This window comes from Notolepis coatsorum, assembly GCF_963971535.1.
Source record: "Notolepis coatsorum genome assembly, contig: SCAFFOLD_306, whole genome shotgun sequence".
In the NCBI taxonomy this organism is placed as follows: Eukaryota; Metazoa; Chordata; class Actinopteri; order Aulopiformes; family Paralepididae; genus Notolepis; species Notolepis coatsorum.
Window position 1 is genome coordinate 16,317 of NW_028173540.1, and position 16,184 is coordinate 32,500.

At 43.7% G+C, this 16,184-nt stretch overlaps 1 protein-coding gene across 1 annotated transcript in view; it reads right to left on the bottom strand.

The window, feature by feature from the left end:
• The window catches only part of pusl1 (pseudouridine synthase like 1), a gene marked incomplete at its 3' end in the record, with an annotated part of 50,917 nt that overhangs the window by 13,246 nt on the left and 21,487 nt on the right, over positions 1-16,184 (bottom strand). Inside the window, exon 4 of the mRNA XM_084338759.1 lies at positions 836-985. Coding sequence (XP_084194885.1) covers positions 836-985 — 150 coding nt within the window. The remainder of the gene's footprint in view (positions 1-835; positions 986-16,184) is intronic.

Here is a 16,184-nt window from a genome sequence, read left to right on the forward strand (position 1 = left end):
CTCTCTCTCTCATCTCTCTCTCATCTCTCTTTCTCTCATCTCTCTCTCTCATCTCTCTCATCTCTCCCTCTCTCTCTCTCTCTCTCTCTCTCTCAGCACATGTGTGTTAGCGATGTGGATTATTCATGTATTGCTCCATTGTCTCGCCATGGCTTGGCATGAGCTTATTGTTAGTGTGTGTGTGTGTGTGTGCAGGGGCACATAACCTACTTGTTAGTGTGCTTGGTTTGTACAGGCATCAACACAGCAGGAGGGAGAGAGATGCAGGGAGGAAGAGGAGGATGGATGGATGAAGGGAGGAAGAGGAATGGATGAAGGGAGGAATAGGAGGATGTATAGAGGAAGAGGGGGATGGGTGGATGGAGAGAGGAATAGGTGGTTGGATGGATGAAGGGAGGAAGAGGGGGATGGATGGATGGATGGATGGAGGGAGGAAGAAGGAATGGATGGATGGATGGATGGAGGGAGAGAGGAAGAGGGGGATGGATGGATGGAGGGAGAGAAGAAGAGGGGTGGATGTAGGGAGGGATGAAGAGGGGATGGATGGATGGAGGGAGGAAGAAGGGATGGATGGATGGAGAGAGGAAGAGGGGGATGGATAGATGGAGGGAGGGAGGGAGGAAGAGGGGATGGGTGGATGGAGAGAGGAATAGGGGGATGGATGGATGGATGAAGTGAGGAAGAGGGGATGATATAGGGAGAGGAAGAGGGGATGTATGGATGGATGGAGGGAGGGAGGGAGGGAGGAAGAGGGGATGGATGTAGGGAGAGGAATAGGGGGGTGAATGGATGGAGGGAGGGAGGAAGAGGAGGTGTGGTCTCTGGGTGAACTCACCTGTTTGGGAGGCCCCAGCAGAGGCCGTGCTCAGTGAGGGGGAGGCGAGAGGGGTTGGCGCCGCCCACGGCGAGGCGGTACACGTAGGTGCGCGACGCGGCACGGAAGCGGGCATGGAAATCACCTGCCACACGGTGTGCACGGGTCACCCTGCCAGAGACACCATGGAGTCACTAAACACCACAAACACGGTTCCAACCTTAGTGACCCTTTCAGTGAGCTTACTTTGCACATAGTGTGGTAGTGAAAGGGTTAACCTTCTGTATTTTATCCCTTGCACCTTTAGCCCAAGCTATACGGCAATCAGAAAACATTAAGCCAAAGCTGCATGTATTCTGATACTAACTTGACATCTCCTTCTAATGAACAGAGGGCCACGCCCCCTCGACATACTAAGAGTTGGCTTGTGCTCAGAGAGGCTGACATAAAACACTTACAACAAATCAAACAATACATCTGAAGCTGATGAAAAAACCATAGTCATGACATTAACATTCTACAATAAGGCTTTTCTGACAGAATTAACACAATTTGATAGGTTCTTTAATGAGAGATATTATTATCCACAAATCAAAGCTGAACTCTACAGTATTATAGTAATAAGATATGGAAATTATATTTCAGGGTGGAATTCCACTTGAAGCTAAGGCGGTTAGCATCACAATGGAATCAAAGGCTGGCAGAGCTCCTTTGATGTGGTTCCAACGGGGGCGGGGCTAACACGGACCACTTCCTCCATGTGCTATAATCTGCATATACAGACACTGGGTATGCATAACGGGGTGGATTATGTAATAGTTGAACTGATTTATTCAGAGGCGATAGTGATCACTTTCCATTCAACACCCAGAGCTGCCTGGAGAACAGTGAGGCTCAACAGGTGTCCGTCCTGCGTCTGTGACAGCGTCCTCGGGGACGTACAGGTGGTTAGACTGTGTTGTAGTCCAGTCACTAAATCTCGAGTCCGAGTCGAGTCTAGAGTCCCCAGTGTTCGAGTCCGAGTCCAAGTCTGAGTGACCAAAGAAGAGCCTGAGTCAGAGTCGAGTTCCCATTACCCTAGTCCGAGTCTGAGTCCGAGTCATCAAGGTTGAGTCCACTCCACTCTGGCAGTCAAAGAGCTGACATACAAATAAAAAAAGGTCTACATTAACACTTTCAATGCCAGCAGGGGGCGCACGATTTAGTGCTTCCGTGCCACCACCCACTTCAATGATAGCGCTCTCATATTTGCAAACGCATAAACTACATCTTAAATTATGTGTCTAATCTGGCCGTCGCTTATCAATGACTTGTTTGCAGTCAACATTGTCAAAACGGATTGTTTTTTTTGAATCGGTTAATTTCTGTTTTATACCATTTTGAAAAACGCTCGTTTTTTGAAGGTTTCAGGAAAATATAAAGATTCTGTGATAAACGCCCTTTACTGGAATATTCTGGAATACACAAAAAACGTTGTAATTTTTCGGCCTATTTATGAATCGTTTTAAAATAAACGCTAGATAGTATATGTGTACTTATGCACTCGATTCTCTCATTTCCTGATCAGCACACACACACACACGCACACACACACAGGGCACACGTTGATATCTCTGTGGAAAAAAGCTCTGATTATCCTAAGACTGGTAAAATAGATTCCTTACCTCAGATCAGATGTTCTCCAAAAAGATTATTCCAATTCCTGATCGCCATTCCAAATATCGATCGCGTTTATTGATCCAACGCTGGGTACTGGAAATATGTATTCCACGCTGTTCTGGGGCTCGGCAATGAATGCGATCGTCTCGGGTGACTTGTCTGAGAAGTAAAATGAGGAAGCAGGATTTTTCCCCCCCCATGTGTTTCATTCAATCCATTCCAAAGGGGTGCAGTACCACAGGGAGAGACGATAGGGGTCGGTATTTTCCCAATGGCGCTCTAACGTGCACTAACTAACTGACGTGAGGCTAGATTGATGAAATATGAATTCAGATCGCTAATAAAAAAAAAAGAGATCTCTCATAGTTGGCAATGAACGGTCGGCATGAACAAACTAGTATCTCATCGTTGGCATTGAAAGTGTTAAACATAAATGACACAGCGGTCACAGTTTCAAAGGGAGTTTATATACTTTGTGACACAATATCCAAACAAATGCACTAGTCATCAATATCTTATGCCAAATGATTAGGGCCTATTACAAAATAAATAACAAATCAATAAAGGTATTCATCAATTAACAACCTTCCGAGTCCGAATGCAGTCAATGATCGAGTCCAAGTCCAAGTCCGAGTCATCAGTAAAGTTGGTCAAAATCTAACTCTGGGATAAGACCTGGTTATAATATTGTTGAGTATTATTAAAGGTGCTATAGATCATTTTTAAGAAACAATACATCCACAGAGCTTTTAGAAAAGGCGCAGAATAAAAGCATCGCTTTTCCCCAAAAGAAATTACTGATTTATGAATTAATTTCGCTATTAAGTAAAAACGAAATCACACGCCGATTTTCGATTAGTATTCCCATTAATAGTTCCCAGTGACTATTGAATAGCAATTTTGTGAGTTTTGCCAATCCCTACCCCCCACCCAGTTCCCCATGGGGCCAGCCACCTAGTCACCACCAACACAGAGAGAGGGAGAGCTAGGGAGACAGACAAAACTAAAAGAGAGACACACAGAGACAGAGAGACAGAAAGGAGGTAGACCAACCCCAGGGTTAGTCTAAAATAAATCATTCATTGTGTCTCAGTAATCGTCGCTAACACAGCGAGTTAAATAAAACATCCACTGGAGCCGAGCATGTACGCCAAGTGGCTCGGTAAGACTGAATAAACGTGTGTGTAGTGGTTCAAACGCTGTTTTGAGACAATGAGAGAGGAAAGGAATAATCTGCTTGGGTCAGAGAAACATGTCACCACTTCTCATTATATACTGGCCTGTACCTGCCTAAAGTAATTGACCCTCATAGGTTTTTAGTATGTTGTAAAGTAACTGAACTGGTGTGTTTAGTTTGTACAGTCTAGTGTTGTCAAAAATATCGAAGTATCGATACATATCGATACTGAATATTTAAAACGGCTTCGATACTCATTTCCCGAAGTACCGATACTTTCTGCAGTATCGGTACCAGCTGGCTTGCTCCCGCAAGTTGTTGACAGACAGACGCGCTGCCAGAGCGCCCTTCCGCCTCCTCCTCCTCCTCGCTCAGAGCAACAGACACAAGCTGCTGCAGCCTCCTCCCTCTCACAGCCGGGCAGCGCAGCCCTGTCTTCAGTTTGTAAACAACGCTATTATTAGCTAACGTTAGCTGTCGTGGCTATCGTTCTGGGAGCTAACGTTAGTAGTACTAGGCTGGTGCGGGCTAACTGGCTATCGTTCTGGCAGCTAACGTTAGTAGTACTAGGCTGGTGCGGGCTAACTGGCTATCGTTCTGGGAGCTAATGTTAGTAGTACTAGGCTGGTGCGGGCTAACTGGCTATCGTTCTGGGAGCTAACGTTAGTAGTACTAGGCTATCGTTCCGTGATTTGTTTACTTGGTAACACGGGTTGCTAAGGAATTTAGGTTCGAGGTTGAAGAAAGTGCACTTTAGCTGTCGTTCCTCCGTTAGCTTAATGCTAGCAGTTAGCTCCCTTAGCTTAGCTGGCCACCGTTATAAATACTGCATGGAAACGGAGTAACGTTAACGTGTAAACGTTATGTCGAGGTCATACAATACTACAGTCGACATAAGGTTAACGTTACCCCGTTTCCACCAAGTGTTTAAATAGCAGCAATCTTGTTGAAAATGTAACATTACTAAAATGCTCCGAGCATAGCCTCTCTCTCTCTCTCTCTCTCTCCATCTACCGCTACCTCTCTCTCTCTCTCGCTCTCTCTCTCTATCTACCGCTACCTCTCTCTCTCTCTCTCTCTCTACCTCTCTCTCTCTCTCTCTCTCTCTCTCTCTCTCTCTCTCTCTCTCGCTTGCTCTCGTTATCTTTAAATAAAAACTGTTACTAACTGTTCAGTTTGTGAGGTACATGCAACACAGATTACAGTGTTTACATCTGTCTGCTTGAGAAAATACCATGTTCTGCATTTGCAATAAAAATGATTGAAGTGAGATGAACAGTTATTTTTAAATGTGTGATCTAAAGATAAACAAAGGGTTTTAAAAGTGTTATATTTATCTTCTCTTATAGTACCAGACTCGAAGCTGAGGAGAATCAACCAGCAACAAAAGCTAAATTTGTTAAAAAAAAAGAAAAAAAAAAAAATATATATATATATATATATATATATATATTTTTTTTTGGGTATCGAAATGGTATCGAAGTATCGATACTTTTCAAGGTATCGTATCGAAGTCGAAATTCCAGTATCGTGACAACACTAGTACAGTCAGATGTGTGTTGGAGTGTTTAGTTTGTACAGTCAGATGTGTATCAGTGTGTTTAGTTTGTACAGTCAGATGTGTATCAGTTTTTTTAGTTTGTACAGTCAGATGTGTGTTGGAGTGTTTAGTTTGTACAGTCAGATGTGTATCAGTGTGTTTAGTTTGTACAGTCAGATTTTATCGATACTGCTTAACGGTTCGGTACTTTATCGATACTCTTAACGGTTCTTTTAGATTATTATGATTTAAAAAAAAAATTATACATTTATTATTTGAACGGCTTAACACATTGTCCGCCATGTATTGTACCCATCCTTGGGCCCAGTCTGCCAGTGCTGTAACCCTATGGAGATGTTTACCTTCTTTGCAGGGCTATAACTTTTTAAATATTATAGCTATATCGACATTACAAACAATACATCCACAGAGCTTTTAGAAAAGGCGCAGAATAAAAGCATCGCTTTTCCCCAAAAGAAATTACTGATTTATGAATTAATTTCGCTATTAAGTAAAAACGAAATCACACGCCGATTTTCGATTAGTATTCCCATTAATAGTTCCCAGTGACTATTGAATAGCAATTTTGTGAGTTTTGCCAATCCCTACCCCCCACCCAGTTCCCCATGGGGCCAGCCACCTAGTCACCACCAACACAGAGAGAGGGAGAGCTAGGGAGACAGACAAAACTAAAAGAGAGACACACAGAGACAGAGAGACAGAAAGGAGGTAGACCAACCCCAGGGTTAGTCTAAAATAAATCATTCATTGTGTCTCAGTAATCGTCGCTAACACAGCGAGTTAAATAAAACATCCACTGGAGCCGAGCATGTACGCCAAGTGGCTCGGTAAGACTGAATAAACGTGTGTGTAGTGGTTCAAACGCTGTTTTGAGACAATGAGAGAGGAAAGGAATAATCTGCTTCGGTCAGAGAAACATGTCACCACTTCTCATTATATACTGGCCTGTACCTGCCTAAAGTAATTGACCCTCATAGGTTTTTAGTATGTTGTAAAGTAACTGAACTGGTGTGTTTAGTTTGTACAGTCAGATGTGTGTTGGAGTGTTTAGTTTGTACAGTCAGATGTGTATCAGTGTGTTTAGTTTGTACAGTCAGATGTGTATCAGTTTTTTTAGTTTGTACAGTCAGGTGTAGGGATGGGTATTGTTAGGATTTTATCGATACTGCTTAACGGTTCGGTACTTTATCGATACTCTTATCGGTTCTTTTAGATTATTATTATTTAAAAAAAAAATCTATACATTTATTATTTGAACGGCTTAACACATTGTCCGCCATGTATTGTACCCATCCTTGGGCCCAGTCTGCCAGTGCTGTAACCCTATGGAGATGTTTACCTTCTTTGCAGGGCTATAACTTTTTAAATATTATAGCTATATCGACATTACTATGGCCCATTCAACATCGGGTATCTATTGTTCCGGATGTGGGAACGTTCTATTTTTTCATTCATACATTGTCGTGTTAATACCGTCGTGAATATAAGTATGTTTTTAAGGTTTTCTGCAGTAATTCCTAAAACGCGAGTTATAGGCCCTGACACCCCGTCCTGACATAGAGTGACGCGAGCGAGGAAAAGTTATTAAAATGTATTCGTTTCAATCAGACTATCCTGACCTGCCGCGAGCGACAGCGAACTGAGCAGCGATGTTGTTCACCCCTCAAATATTCGCTCGCTGTGTCTCTAGTTGAGCGAATTACGCGGCCGAGTCCCGCCCCTATTGCTAAACACTTTTTATTGGTCGAGAATCGCAGGCTGCTTGTTCCAGGTAACACACACACACAGACACACTCGGACACTCGCCGCGTCATATCAGGACAGTGTCGCGCACGATTTCGTCTCCAGTTCGCTCGCTCGCCGGCTGTCAGGAAGCGGTGTGATGCATTTTATCGATTGGCGTTTCTTTCCTATACACGCTATATTAAAAAATTCAAATGTATATGATCGGTATACATTATGCTTCATCATGCCGGTTCCCGTTTAGAACCGGGTTTCGGGGGGCATCCCTAGTCAGGTGTGTGTTGGAGTGTTTAGTTTGTACAGTCAGATGTGTATCAGTGTGTTTAGTTTGTACAGTCAGGTGTGTGTTGGAGTGTTTAGTTTGTACAGTCAGATGTGTATCAGCGTGTTTAGTTTGTACAGTCAGATGTGTATCGTTGTGTTTAGTTTGTACAGTCAGATGTGTATCGTTGTGTTTAGTTTGTACAGTCAGATGTGTATCGTTGTGTTTAGTTTGTACAGTCAGATGTGTATCGTTGTGTTTAGTTTGTACAGTCAGATGTGTGTAGTTGTGTCTATTAGTGTACTTGTTTCAGAGTGTGTGCCTGTGAAAAGGATGCTAGAGGCTTTATAGCGCAACGTACGTGCAAAGGCTGAGCTGGCTGAGATTGTGCAGTGCACCCATGCATGAGAAAGAGAGAGCGAGAGAGAGAGAGAGATAGAGAGATAGAGAGATAGAGAGAGAGAGAGAGAGAGAGAGAGAGAGAGAGAGAGAGAGAGAGAGAGAGAGAGAGAGAGAGAGAGATTCTATGCTTGATTGTCAGTACAATGTATATCAAATGGACATAATTCACTTGCACAAAGGCTATGTCTATTTCTGTGTGCAGCAGGGTGTGTGTATGTGTGTGTTATTTTCTCTGTGTGACAGTGCCACGCATGTATTGTTGTGTGTGTGTGTATGTATGTATGTATGTATGTATGTGTGTATGTGTGTATGTATGTATGTATGTATGTATGTATGTATGTATGTATGTATGTATGTATGTATGTATGTATGTGTGTATGTGTGTGTGTGTGTGTGTGTGTGTGTGTGTGTGTGTGTGTGTGTGTGTGTGTGTGTGTGTGTGTGTGTGTGTGTGTGTGTGTGTGTGTGTGTGTGTGTGTGTGTGTGTGTGTGTGTGTGTGTGTGTGTGTGTGTGTGTGTGTGTGTGTGTGTGTGTGTGTGTGTGTGTGTGTGTGTGTGTGTGTGTGTGTGTGTGAGTCAAGTACTGGGGTCCCCGTTAGAGAAACTAGGTTACGTTTCTGGGGGAGTAGATAGGGGGTGACACGTGGCAGAGGAAGCCAGAGTCAATATGATGTGACAACATCCTCCTGCCCCCCACACACACCACACACACACCACACACATACATACATACATACAGACATCACACACACACACACACACACACACACACACACACACGCACGCACACCACACACATATACATACAGACACACAACACACACACACAGACTAGGGTTGGGTACCGTTCACATTTGAACCGATACCGGTGCCTGGGAATCGATACCGGTACCTGACAGTGCCTTTTTCCGGTACTTTCAACAACATATTTATTTCTGTTGTAAAACTTTAAGTCTAAACATCTCAATTTCAACATTGTTATCACACCACACAAACTAAAACCCCTCCCTACCTCCCTCTCCCAAACCGTTCCTACAACGATTTTTTTAATGTTACTTTTTTTATCATACTTTACCCTGTCCACGGTAGCCCCGTTAATCACACACCACTGATGATTAACGGGGCTACCGTGGACAGGGTGAGCAGCTTCAAGTACCTGGCGGTCCACATCTCAGAGGATCTGACATGGTCAACACACATAGACACAGTAGTAAAGAAAGCGAAGCAGCGCCTCTACCACCTGAGACAGTTAAGGAAGTTCAGAGTATCGGGGAAGATACTCCAGTCCTTCTACTCAGGAGCTGTAGAGAGCATCTTGACCGGAAACATCACTGCCTGGTATGGGAACAGCACGGCACAGGACAAGAAGGCCCTACAGAGAGTGGTGCGCTCAGCCGAGCGTACCACGGGTATTGCGCTACCTCCCCTGCAGGCTCTATACAACAAGAGGTGCAAATCCAGAGCCTGCAGGATAATGAAAGACCCCCACCACCCCAATAACAGCCTGTTCCAGCTGCTGAGGTCAGGCAGACGCCTGCGAACCCCAGCTACTAGGACGGAGAGGCTTAGGCTAAGCTTCTTCCCCCAGGCCATCAGAGCCTTGAACAATGAACATTGAGAGACACAGAAACTGAACTATCCACACACAAGCACACACAAGCACATACACGACACGCACGCTGAGCACGCTCACACACTAGCAGCCACTTTAACACTCATGCCGCACACACGCACACTTATGGCCAGAGGAAAGGCCACTTTAAATTAGTATAACATCAGGAACAGTGTATTGCACTACTAAAGCTACCTAGCATGTCCTATATGCTCTGTAAATACTATGTACAGATACCGAGATGGCACACCATGTACCTGTTTATTGCACTGTTGTTGTTATTGGATTCTTTAATATGTTGTACCACTGTATTTTTATTGGATTCTATTATATGTTGTACCACTGTATTGCACATCGTCGCGGGCAAGACCAGCCACATTTCATTGTATACCTGTATGCCGTGACAATTAAAACTCTTGACTTGACTTGACTTGACTAATGTATTATGTATTATTATTTTTTACGTTTAAATATCAACATTATCTGGCATTCCTCAGTAAATACTATCAAACTCCTCTGACCTCATCTGGTCTTTCCAAAGACCAGAGATGGGATGTCCACACATCTAAAATGCTTTTAGAATATTTCAGATAATGACATTAAATGTGTATATTTATACAGGCACCACACATACACACACATACAGTACATAGACCCCTCTCCCACACACACACACACACACCACACATACATATATACAGACACCACACACACATACATAGACACACACACACACACACACACACACACCACAGATACATAGACACACACACACACACACGCATCTAAACATTTCATACATGGTTTTCAAAACAAGTGCATGTTCTCCTGGTTATCAGTGTTAATTTTGTTGACTAAAATGGTGACGAAAGATGTTCATCAACGAAGGTTTTTTTCATGACGACAACGAGACGTGACGTCACGTTATTGAAGACCATGTCACGCTAACGAGACTAAATAGTTTATTAAATATCGTTGACCACAACTGAGGACACAAAGATGTAATTTACAAAAAAACAGGACGAAATTTCTCTTCATGTATGTTGATATTGTTGACTAAAACAAGACGAGACAAAATAATTATAACTTTTTTTAATGCCGGGCGGCTACGTGGCGTAGTGGGCAAGGCGCTCGCCACGAATGACAAAGACGCTGGGCTTGCCTGTTCGAGCCCAGCGCTCCACATTGCTTTCAGTTTAGCTGGCCGTCCGTACTAATACACATTGGCCGTATTAGGGAATGGGAAACTGATGGGTGGGGATCGGGCGTTGTGGACAGCGACTCCTACAGGTCGGTTGGTGCGCCTGCGCAGTAGAATCAGGAAGTGTCAGGGGCAGCATGAGCCTCCCACGCGTTACTCCTCGCCACTGAGAGATCGAGCTGCGCAGGTGAAAAGATGCGACTGCTGTTACCTCAAGTACCGGAGGGGACTTGTGCTATGTATGACTTAGTCCACATTGCAGCCAGCTTGTGGGAGGCAAGAAACAGCGTTCGTGACAGGGGAGGGTTGAATTGGATGATACGAAATTGGGATGGGAGAAAATATAGAAAATGGGAGAAAAAGTGGATAAAAAAAAACTTTTCTTAATGCCCTCGTCCCGACAGAGCAGTGTGACGGCTGACGGGGAGCTATGTTATTAGCATTAGCTGAAGAGCTATTTGAAAAGCTAGTTTTAGCTTAACGTTACCTTGGCTAAAGTTGGGACTATTCATAATCCAGCTGCAGACCTACAAGCAAAGTACAGCAAGTTGGCAAAGGAGTATTCCAAGGTAAATCACTTTTTCACCAGTAACGTTACATTGTTTGTATTTCCATCTAGCTCGCGTTAGCTAGTGGCTAACCTATAGCTCACGCTAATGTGGCTAACAGATCGACCTCTCGCACACAATTAATGACATGTTGCGGACAGCCATACCCGTGACAATGTTTAGCTTTTAGTGCCAAATGATAAGAGTCTGAGGCGGAGTCTCAAAAGAGAATGTTGAATATTTATTGTGCATTTAAAATCACAACAGAGCCTCTGCTACCTAAACGGAGCCTTCTGGAAGCAAGTGCAACAACATATAATGTCCGTGTAGAACCAATGTGCCAACAACCTTTCCGTGGGTGAAGCATAGTTGAGCATAGAACTTTTAATGATACTAATACTAATCTATACAATCACCTGTTGTTGAATAAATACCATTACTTTCTAGTTATTACTAAAAAACAGTATATATAAAACAGTAGCTGTAAAAAAGGGGAAAAAAGTTTTATAATTTATATAATATTTTTATTTTTGTACATTAACTAAAAGTAAAAATAGACAAAAATGTCATCTGTTTTCGTCGACAAAATCTAGACTAAAACAAAAAAGACAAAATTGAGACAAAAACTGAGACTAAAATGCTCAGACATTTAGTTGACTAAAACTGACTAAACGAAAAATAAATGAAGATGACCAAATATGATGAAAACGAAAAAGGAGCACTTGACACATGACTAAGACTAAAACTAAGGCCCTGTCCACACGAGCGCTGGATTTAATATAACCATGATTGTATGTGCGCAGAACACTGTTCGGCCACACACAACCGGGGATTTGCTACACTGCAACCGCGGTCTTGAAAACCGGAGCCCAGGGTGAAGTTTTGCGGTTTTGCAGTTGCGTGTGGGCATAGCAACCGAGGTTATTCCCAGTGTTTACAGCAGAGCTGTCGCAATTATTTCCCATGTTCACGGCAGACTGTCAAACAATAGCAAGTTAGCAACCGAGCGCAGGGTAGAGAGATTAGAGCAGAGCCAGCTACACCAGTGTTTACAGCAGAGCTGTCCCGAGTAGCGTTATATGAAAATGATTGTAACAAACTTTTGTTCGAAACGTATCATCTGTGTTGAAGAGTGTTGTGATCGACTGATGCCTGTTGTCGCATTCCTGACCTGATGCTCAGAGTAAACATGTAGCTGCGGCTAAACTAAACTCATGTGTTGTCAAGTTATTGTTATAAGGAACCCAGTCCAGACTGCATCCCCTTAACAATTGTTTGTATTGAGCCGTATTGTATTGTACCCATTCTGCAATGTGTTAAATAACGTTTGCATCCATTCATAGCGGTAACGTTACCACATTACGTTAGCATTTAAGCTATATACTATACATAGATATAGCCATTCACATTAGCATGTAGCTAACAACACCGGCGGTCTTTTGTGAGACTAAACTATCCGCTCTTGGTGGTAAATTGTGTTGCTCTTGGTTTTGTTTCATCAACAAATGAGAGGCAGAACACACAGTGAATGTATCCGTTTGTTTATTGCACTTTTATTGCAGTTTCTTTCTTATAAAATATATGTTCCGTTGGCAAAATGATGGTGTTTCTAAACAGGAAGTTTAGTGAGCGTTCAACCTTTTCTGATTGGTTGAAATGGCCTTCATGTCTGAACAACATCGCCGCCTAATGTTTTGGCATTGTACTACATGTATCGGTTGCTGGTTTTTCCAGTTGCCGTGGGTACGCAATTATATGCGGTTGTTCACCTGTGTGGACAGAGGTTTATTTTTTTCAAACTTCGGTCACATTAAATCCAGCGCTCGTGTGGACAGGGCCTAAATTGAAAATAGCTGCCAAAATTAACACTGCTGGTTATGCACTGGGTCATTGCTGATGTGACACCATTTTGTTTTCTCCATGAGAGAAAATAGTAGTCCACTAACTATTGTTCTGGAGAAACCCTGGAGACATGTCCTACCACCTCCACTAACTACTGTCCTACTACCTCCACTAACTACTGTCCTACCACCTCCTCTAACTACTGTCCTACCACCTCCACTAACTACTGTCCTACCACCTCCACTAACTACTGTCCTACCACATCCACTAACTACTGTCCTACCACCTCCACTAACTACTGTCCTACCACCTCCACTAACTACTGTCCTACCACCTCCTCTAACTACTGTCCTACCACCTCCACTAACTACTGTCCTACCACCTCCACTAACTACTGTCCTACCACCTCCACTAACTACTGTCCTACCACCTCCACTAACTACTGTCCTACCACCTCCACTAACTACTGTCCTACCACCTCCACTAACTACTGTCCTACCACATCCACTAACTACTGTCCTACCACCTCCTCTAACTACTGTCCTACCACCTCCACTAACTACTGTCCTACCACCTCCACTAACTACTGTCCTACCACCTCCACTAACTACTGTCCTACCACATCCACTAACTACTGTCCTACCACCTCCTCTAACTACTGTCCTACCACCTCCACTAACTACTGTCCTACCACGTCCTACCACCTCCACTAACTACTGTCCTACCACCTCCACTAACTACTGTCCTACCACCTCCACTAACTGCTGTCCTACCACCTCCACTAACTACTGTCCTACCACCTCCTCTAACTACTGTCCTACCACCTCCACTAACTACTGTCCTACCACCTCCACTAACTACTGTCCTACCACCTCCACTAACTACTGTCCTACCACATCCACTAACTACTGTCCTACCACCTCCACTAACTACTGTCCTACCACCTCCACTAACTACTGTCCTACCACCTCCACTAACTACTGTCCTACCACCTCCTCTAACTACTGTCCTACCACCTCCACTAACTACTGTCCTACCACCTCCTCTAACTACTGTCCTACCACCTCCTCTAACTACTGTCCTACCACCTCCACTAACTACTGTCCTACCACCTCCACTAACTACTGTCCTACCACCTCCACTAACTACTGTCCTACCACCTCCTCTAACTACTGTCCTACCACCTCCACTAACTACTGTCCTACCACCTCCTCTAACTACTGTCCTATCACCTCCACTAACTACTGTCCTACCACCTCCACTAACTACTGTCCTACCACCTCCACTAACTACCACCTCCTCTAACTACTGTCCTGGAGACAGACGGACGGACGGACGGACGGACAGACAGACAGACAGACAGACAGACAGACAGACAGACAGACAGACAGACAGACAGACAGACAGACAGACAGACAGACAGACAGACAGACAGACAGACAGACAGACAGACAGACAGACAGACAGACAGACAGACAGACAGACAGACAGACAGACAGAGACAGACAGACAGACAGACAGACAGACAGACAGACAGACAGACAGACAGACAGACAGACAGACAGACAGACAGACAGACAGACAGACAGACAGACAGACAGACAGACAGACAGACAGACAGACAGACAGACAGACAGAGTGGGTCTAGGGTGCTGTTTTGATATTGTACTCCTGTGTGCCAAGGGTTTGGACACAGAGCATTAATAATGCTGTTTTATCTGTTTTACAGCTTGGAGTCAACACACCACAAACGGGTCTACTGTATGTAGGAGACACGTATAGAATGCATATATTATTCTATTTATATGGTGCTTGATAACGGGAATGTGCATCTGGGCTTCAGGGTTCAGGATGTAAACCATCTTGTGTGTGTGTGTCTGTATGTATGTGTGTCTCTGTGTGTGTATGTGTGTGTGTGTGTGTGTGTGTGTGTGTGTGTGTGTGTGTGTGTGTGTGTGTGTGTGTGTGTGTGTGTGTGTGTGTGTGTGTGTGTGTGTGTACACACGTGTGCAGGGTTGTATGGATCTGCATGTACACGTGTTCATGCGTGTTGCAACAGTATGTTCTTGATTGATTTCTAATTAATCAAGACACAGTCATTTCCATAGTGATTTCCATTTAGCTGGCTAGACATGGTCCCTATATTATGGGTGTGTTTGTGTCAGTGTGCATACGATAAGATACGATAATATAAGATAAGATAAGATATTCCTTACAGTATATATATATCTTTTTTTTATTGATCTTTTTCCCCCTCCATTTTCCTCAGATTTTCTCCCATCCCAATGTTAGTCGTTATGCCAATTCCCAATCCCCTTCCTGGTCGCTGCGCACTTACCCCCCACAGTCGGTCTGGGAGAGTGGAGGCTACCACGTGCTTCCTCCGACACACGTCCAGCCAGGGCACGAAATTAACTTTTTGACTCACCGGCCAGTGGCGGGTAGATGGGAATAATCTACCCGCCAAGCATTTTTCTTACCTGCCAATTTTTTTTTGATTAAAAAAAAATATATATATATATTTTATATAAAAAATTTTTTTTTAATAAAATATATATTATATAATCATACTTGTAGTGGTATTATCTGCGAGACATCGCCACCACGCAATAAGTCAAAATGCTCGCTATCTGCAAACAGCTCCACTGTCTGTGTGTATACTTGAGTAGCCTCCAGCTCCAGCAAGGATTCTCCGGCGCTACAGCTAGACCCTACATTCAGCATGCAAGGATTCTCCGGCGCTGCAGCTGGACCCTATTGGTATAATGTTACGGTTCTTTGGTCAAATCACATTCAACATGCCCTCAGCTAGAATACGCATTGAATCAATGTTATAAGACATTGATATCAGGAGCTATCTGTAGCTACTGCTAGCCCGCTAGATAACGTTAAGACAATTTAGTTTACTGGGACATATCAATCTAACGTGAGCTAGCTAATGTGAGCTAGCTAACGTGAGCTAGCTAACGAGGGAACGGAGGTATTATGCACTCGAGTCGACTATTGCTGGAGCATTTGTTGATATCAGCAGCTATCAGTAGCTAGCCAGCTAGATACCGTTAGACAATGCCTCGTCATGTATTAAAAAAAAAGTGAATAGTTGACTGGGTCATTGTTTAAACAGTAACGGTAGCTCATGGAGGTCCGCTCTAGACTAGAGCAGACTGCCTCTGTGTTGATACGAGCAGAAGCCCTTAGCCAATAGTATCCCGCTGCAGGGCTGGGCGGATATGACTCGTTGCCACAGTTTTTTTCAAAATAAGAGTATCATACGAACCGAATGTTGCTAACTGCCGGAGCCATCGATATTATGACTGGAGATGCGCTTGCGGCGGAAATGAGACCCGCACAGATTTTCAAAAT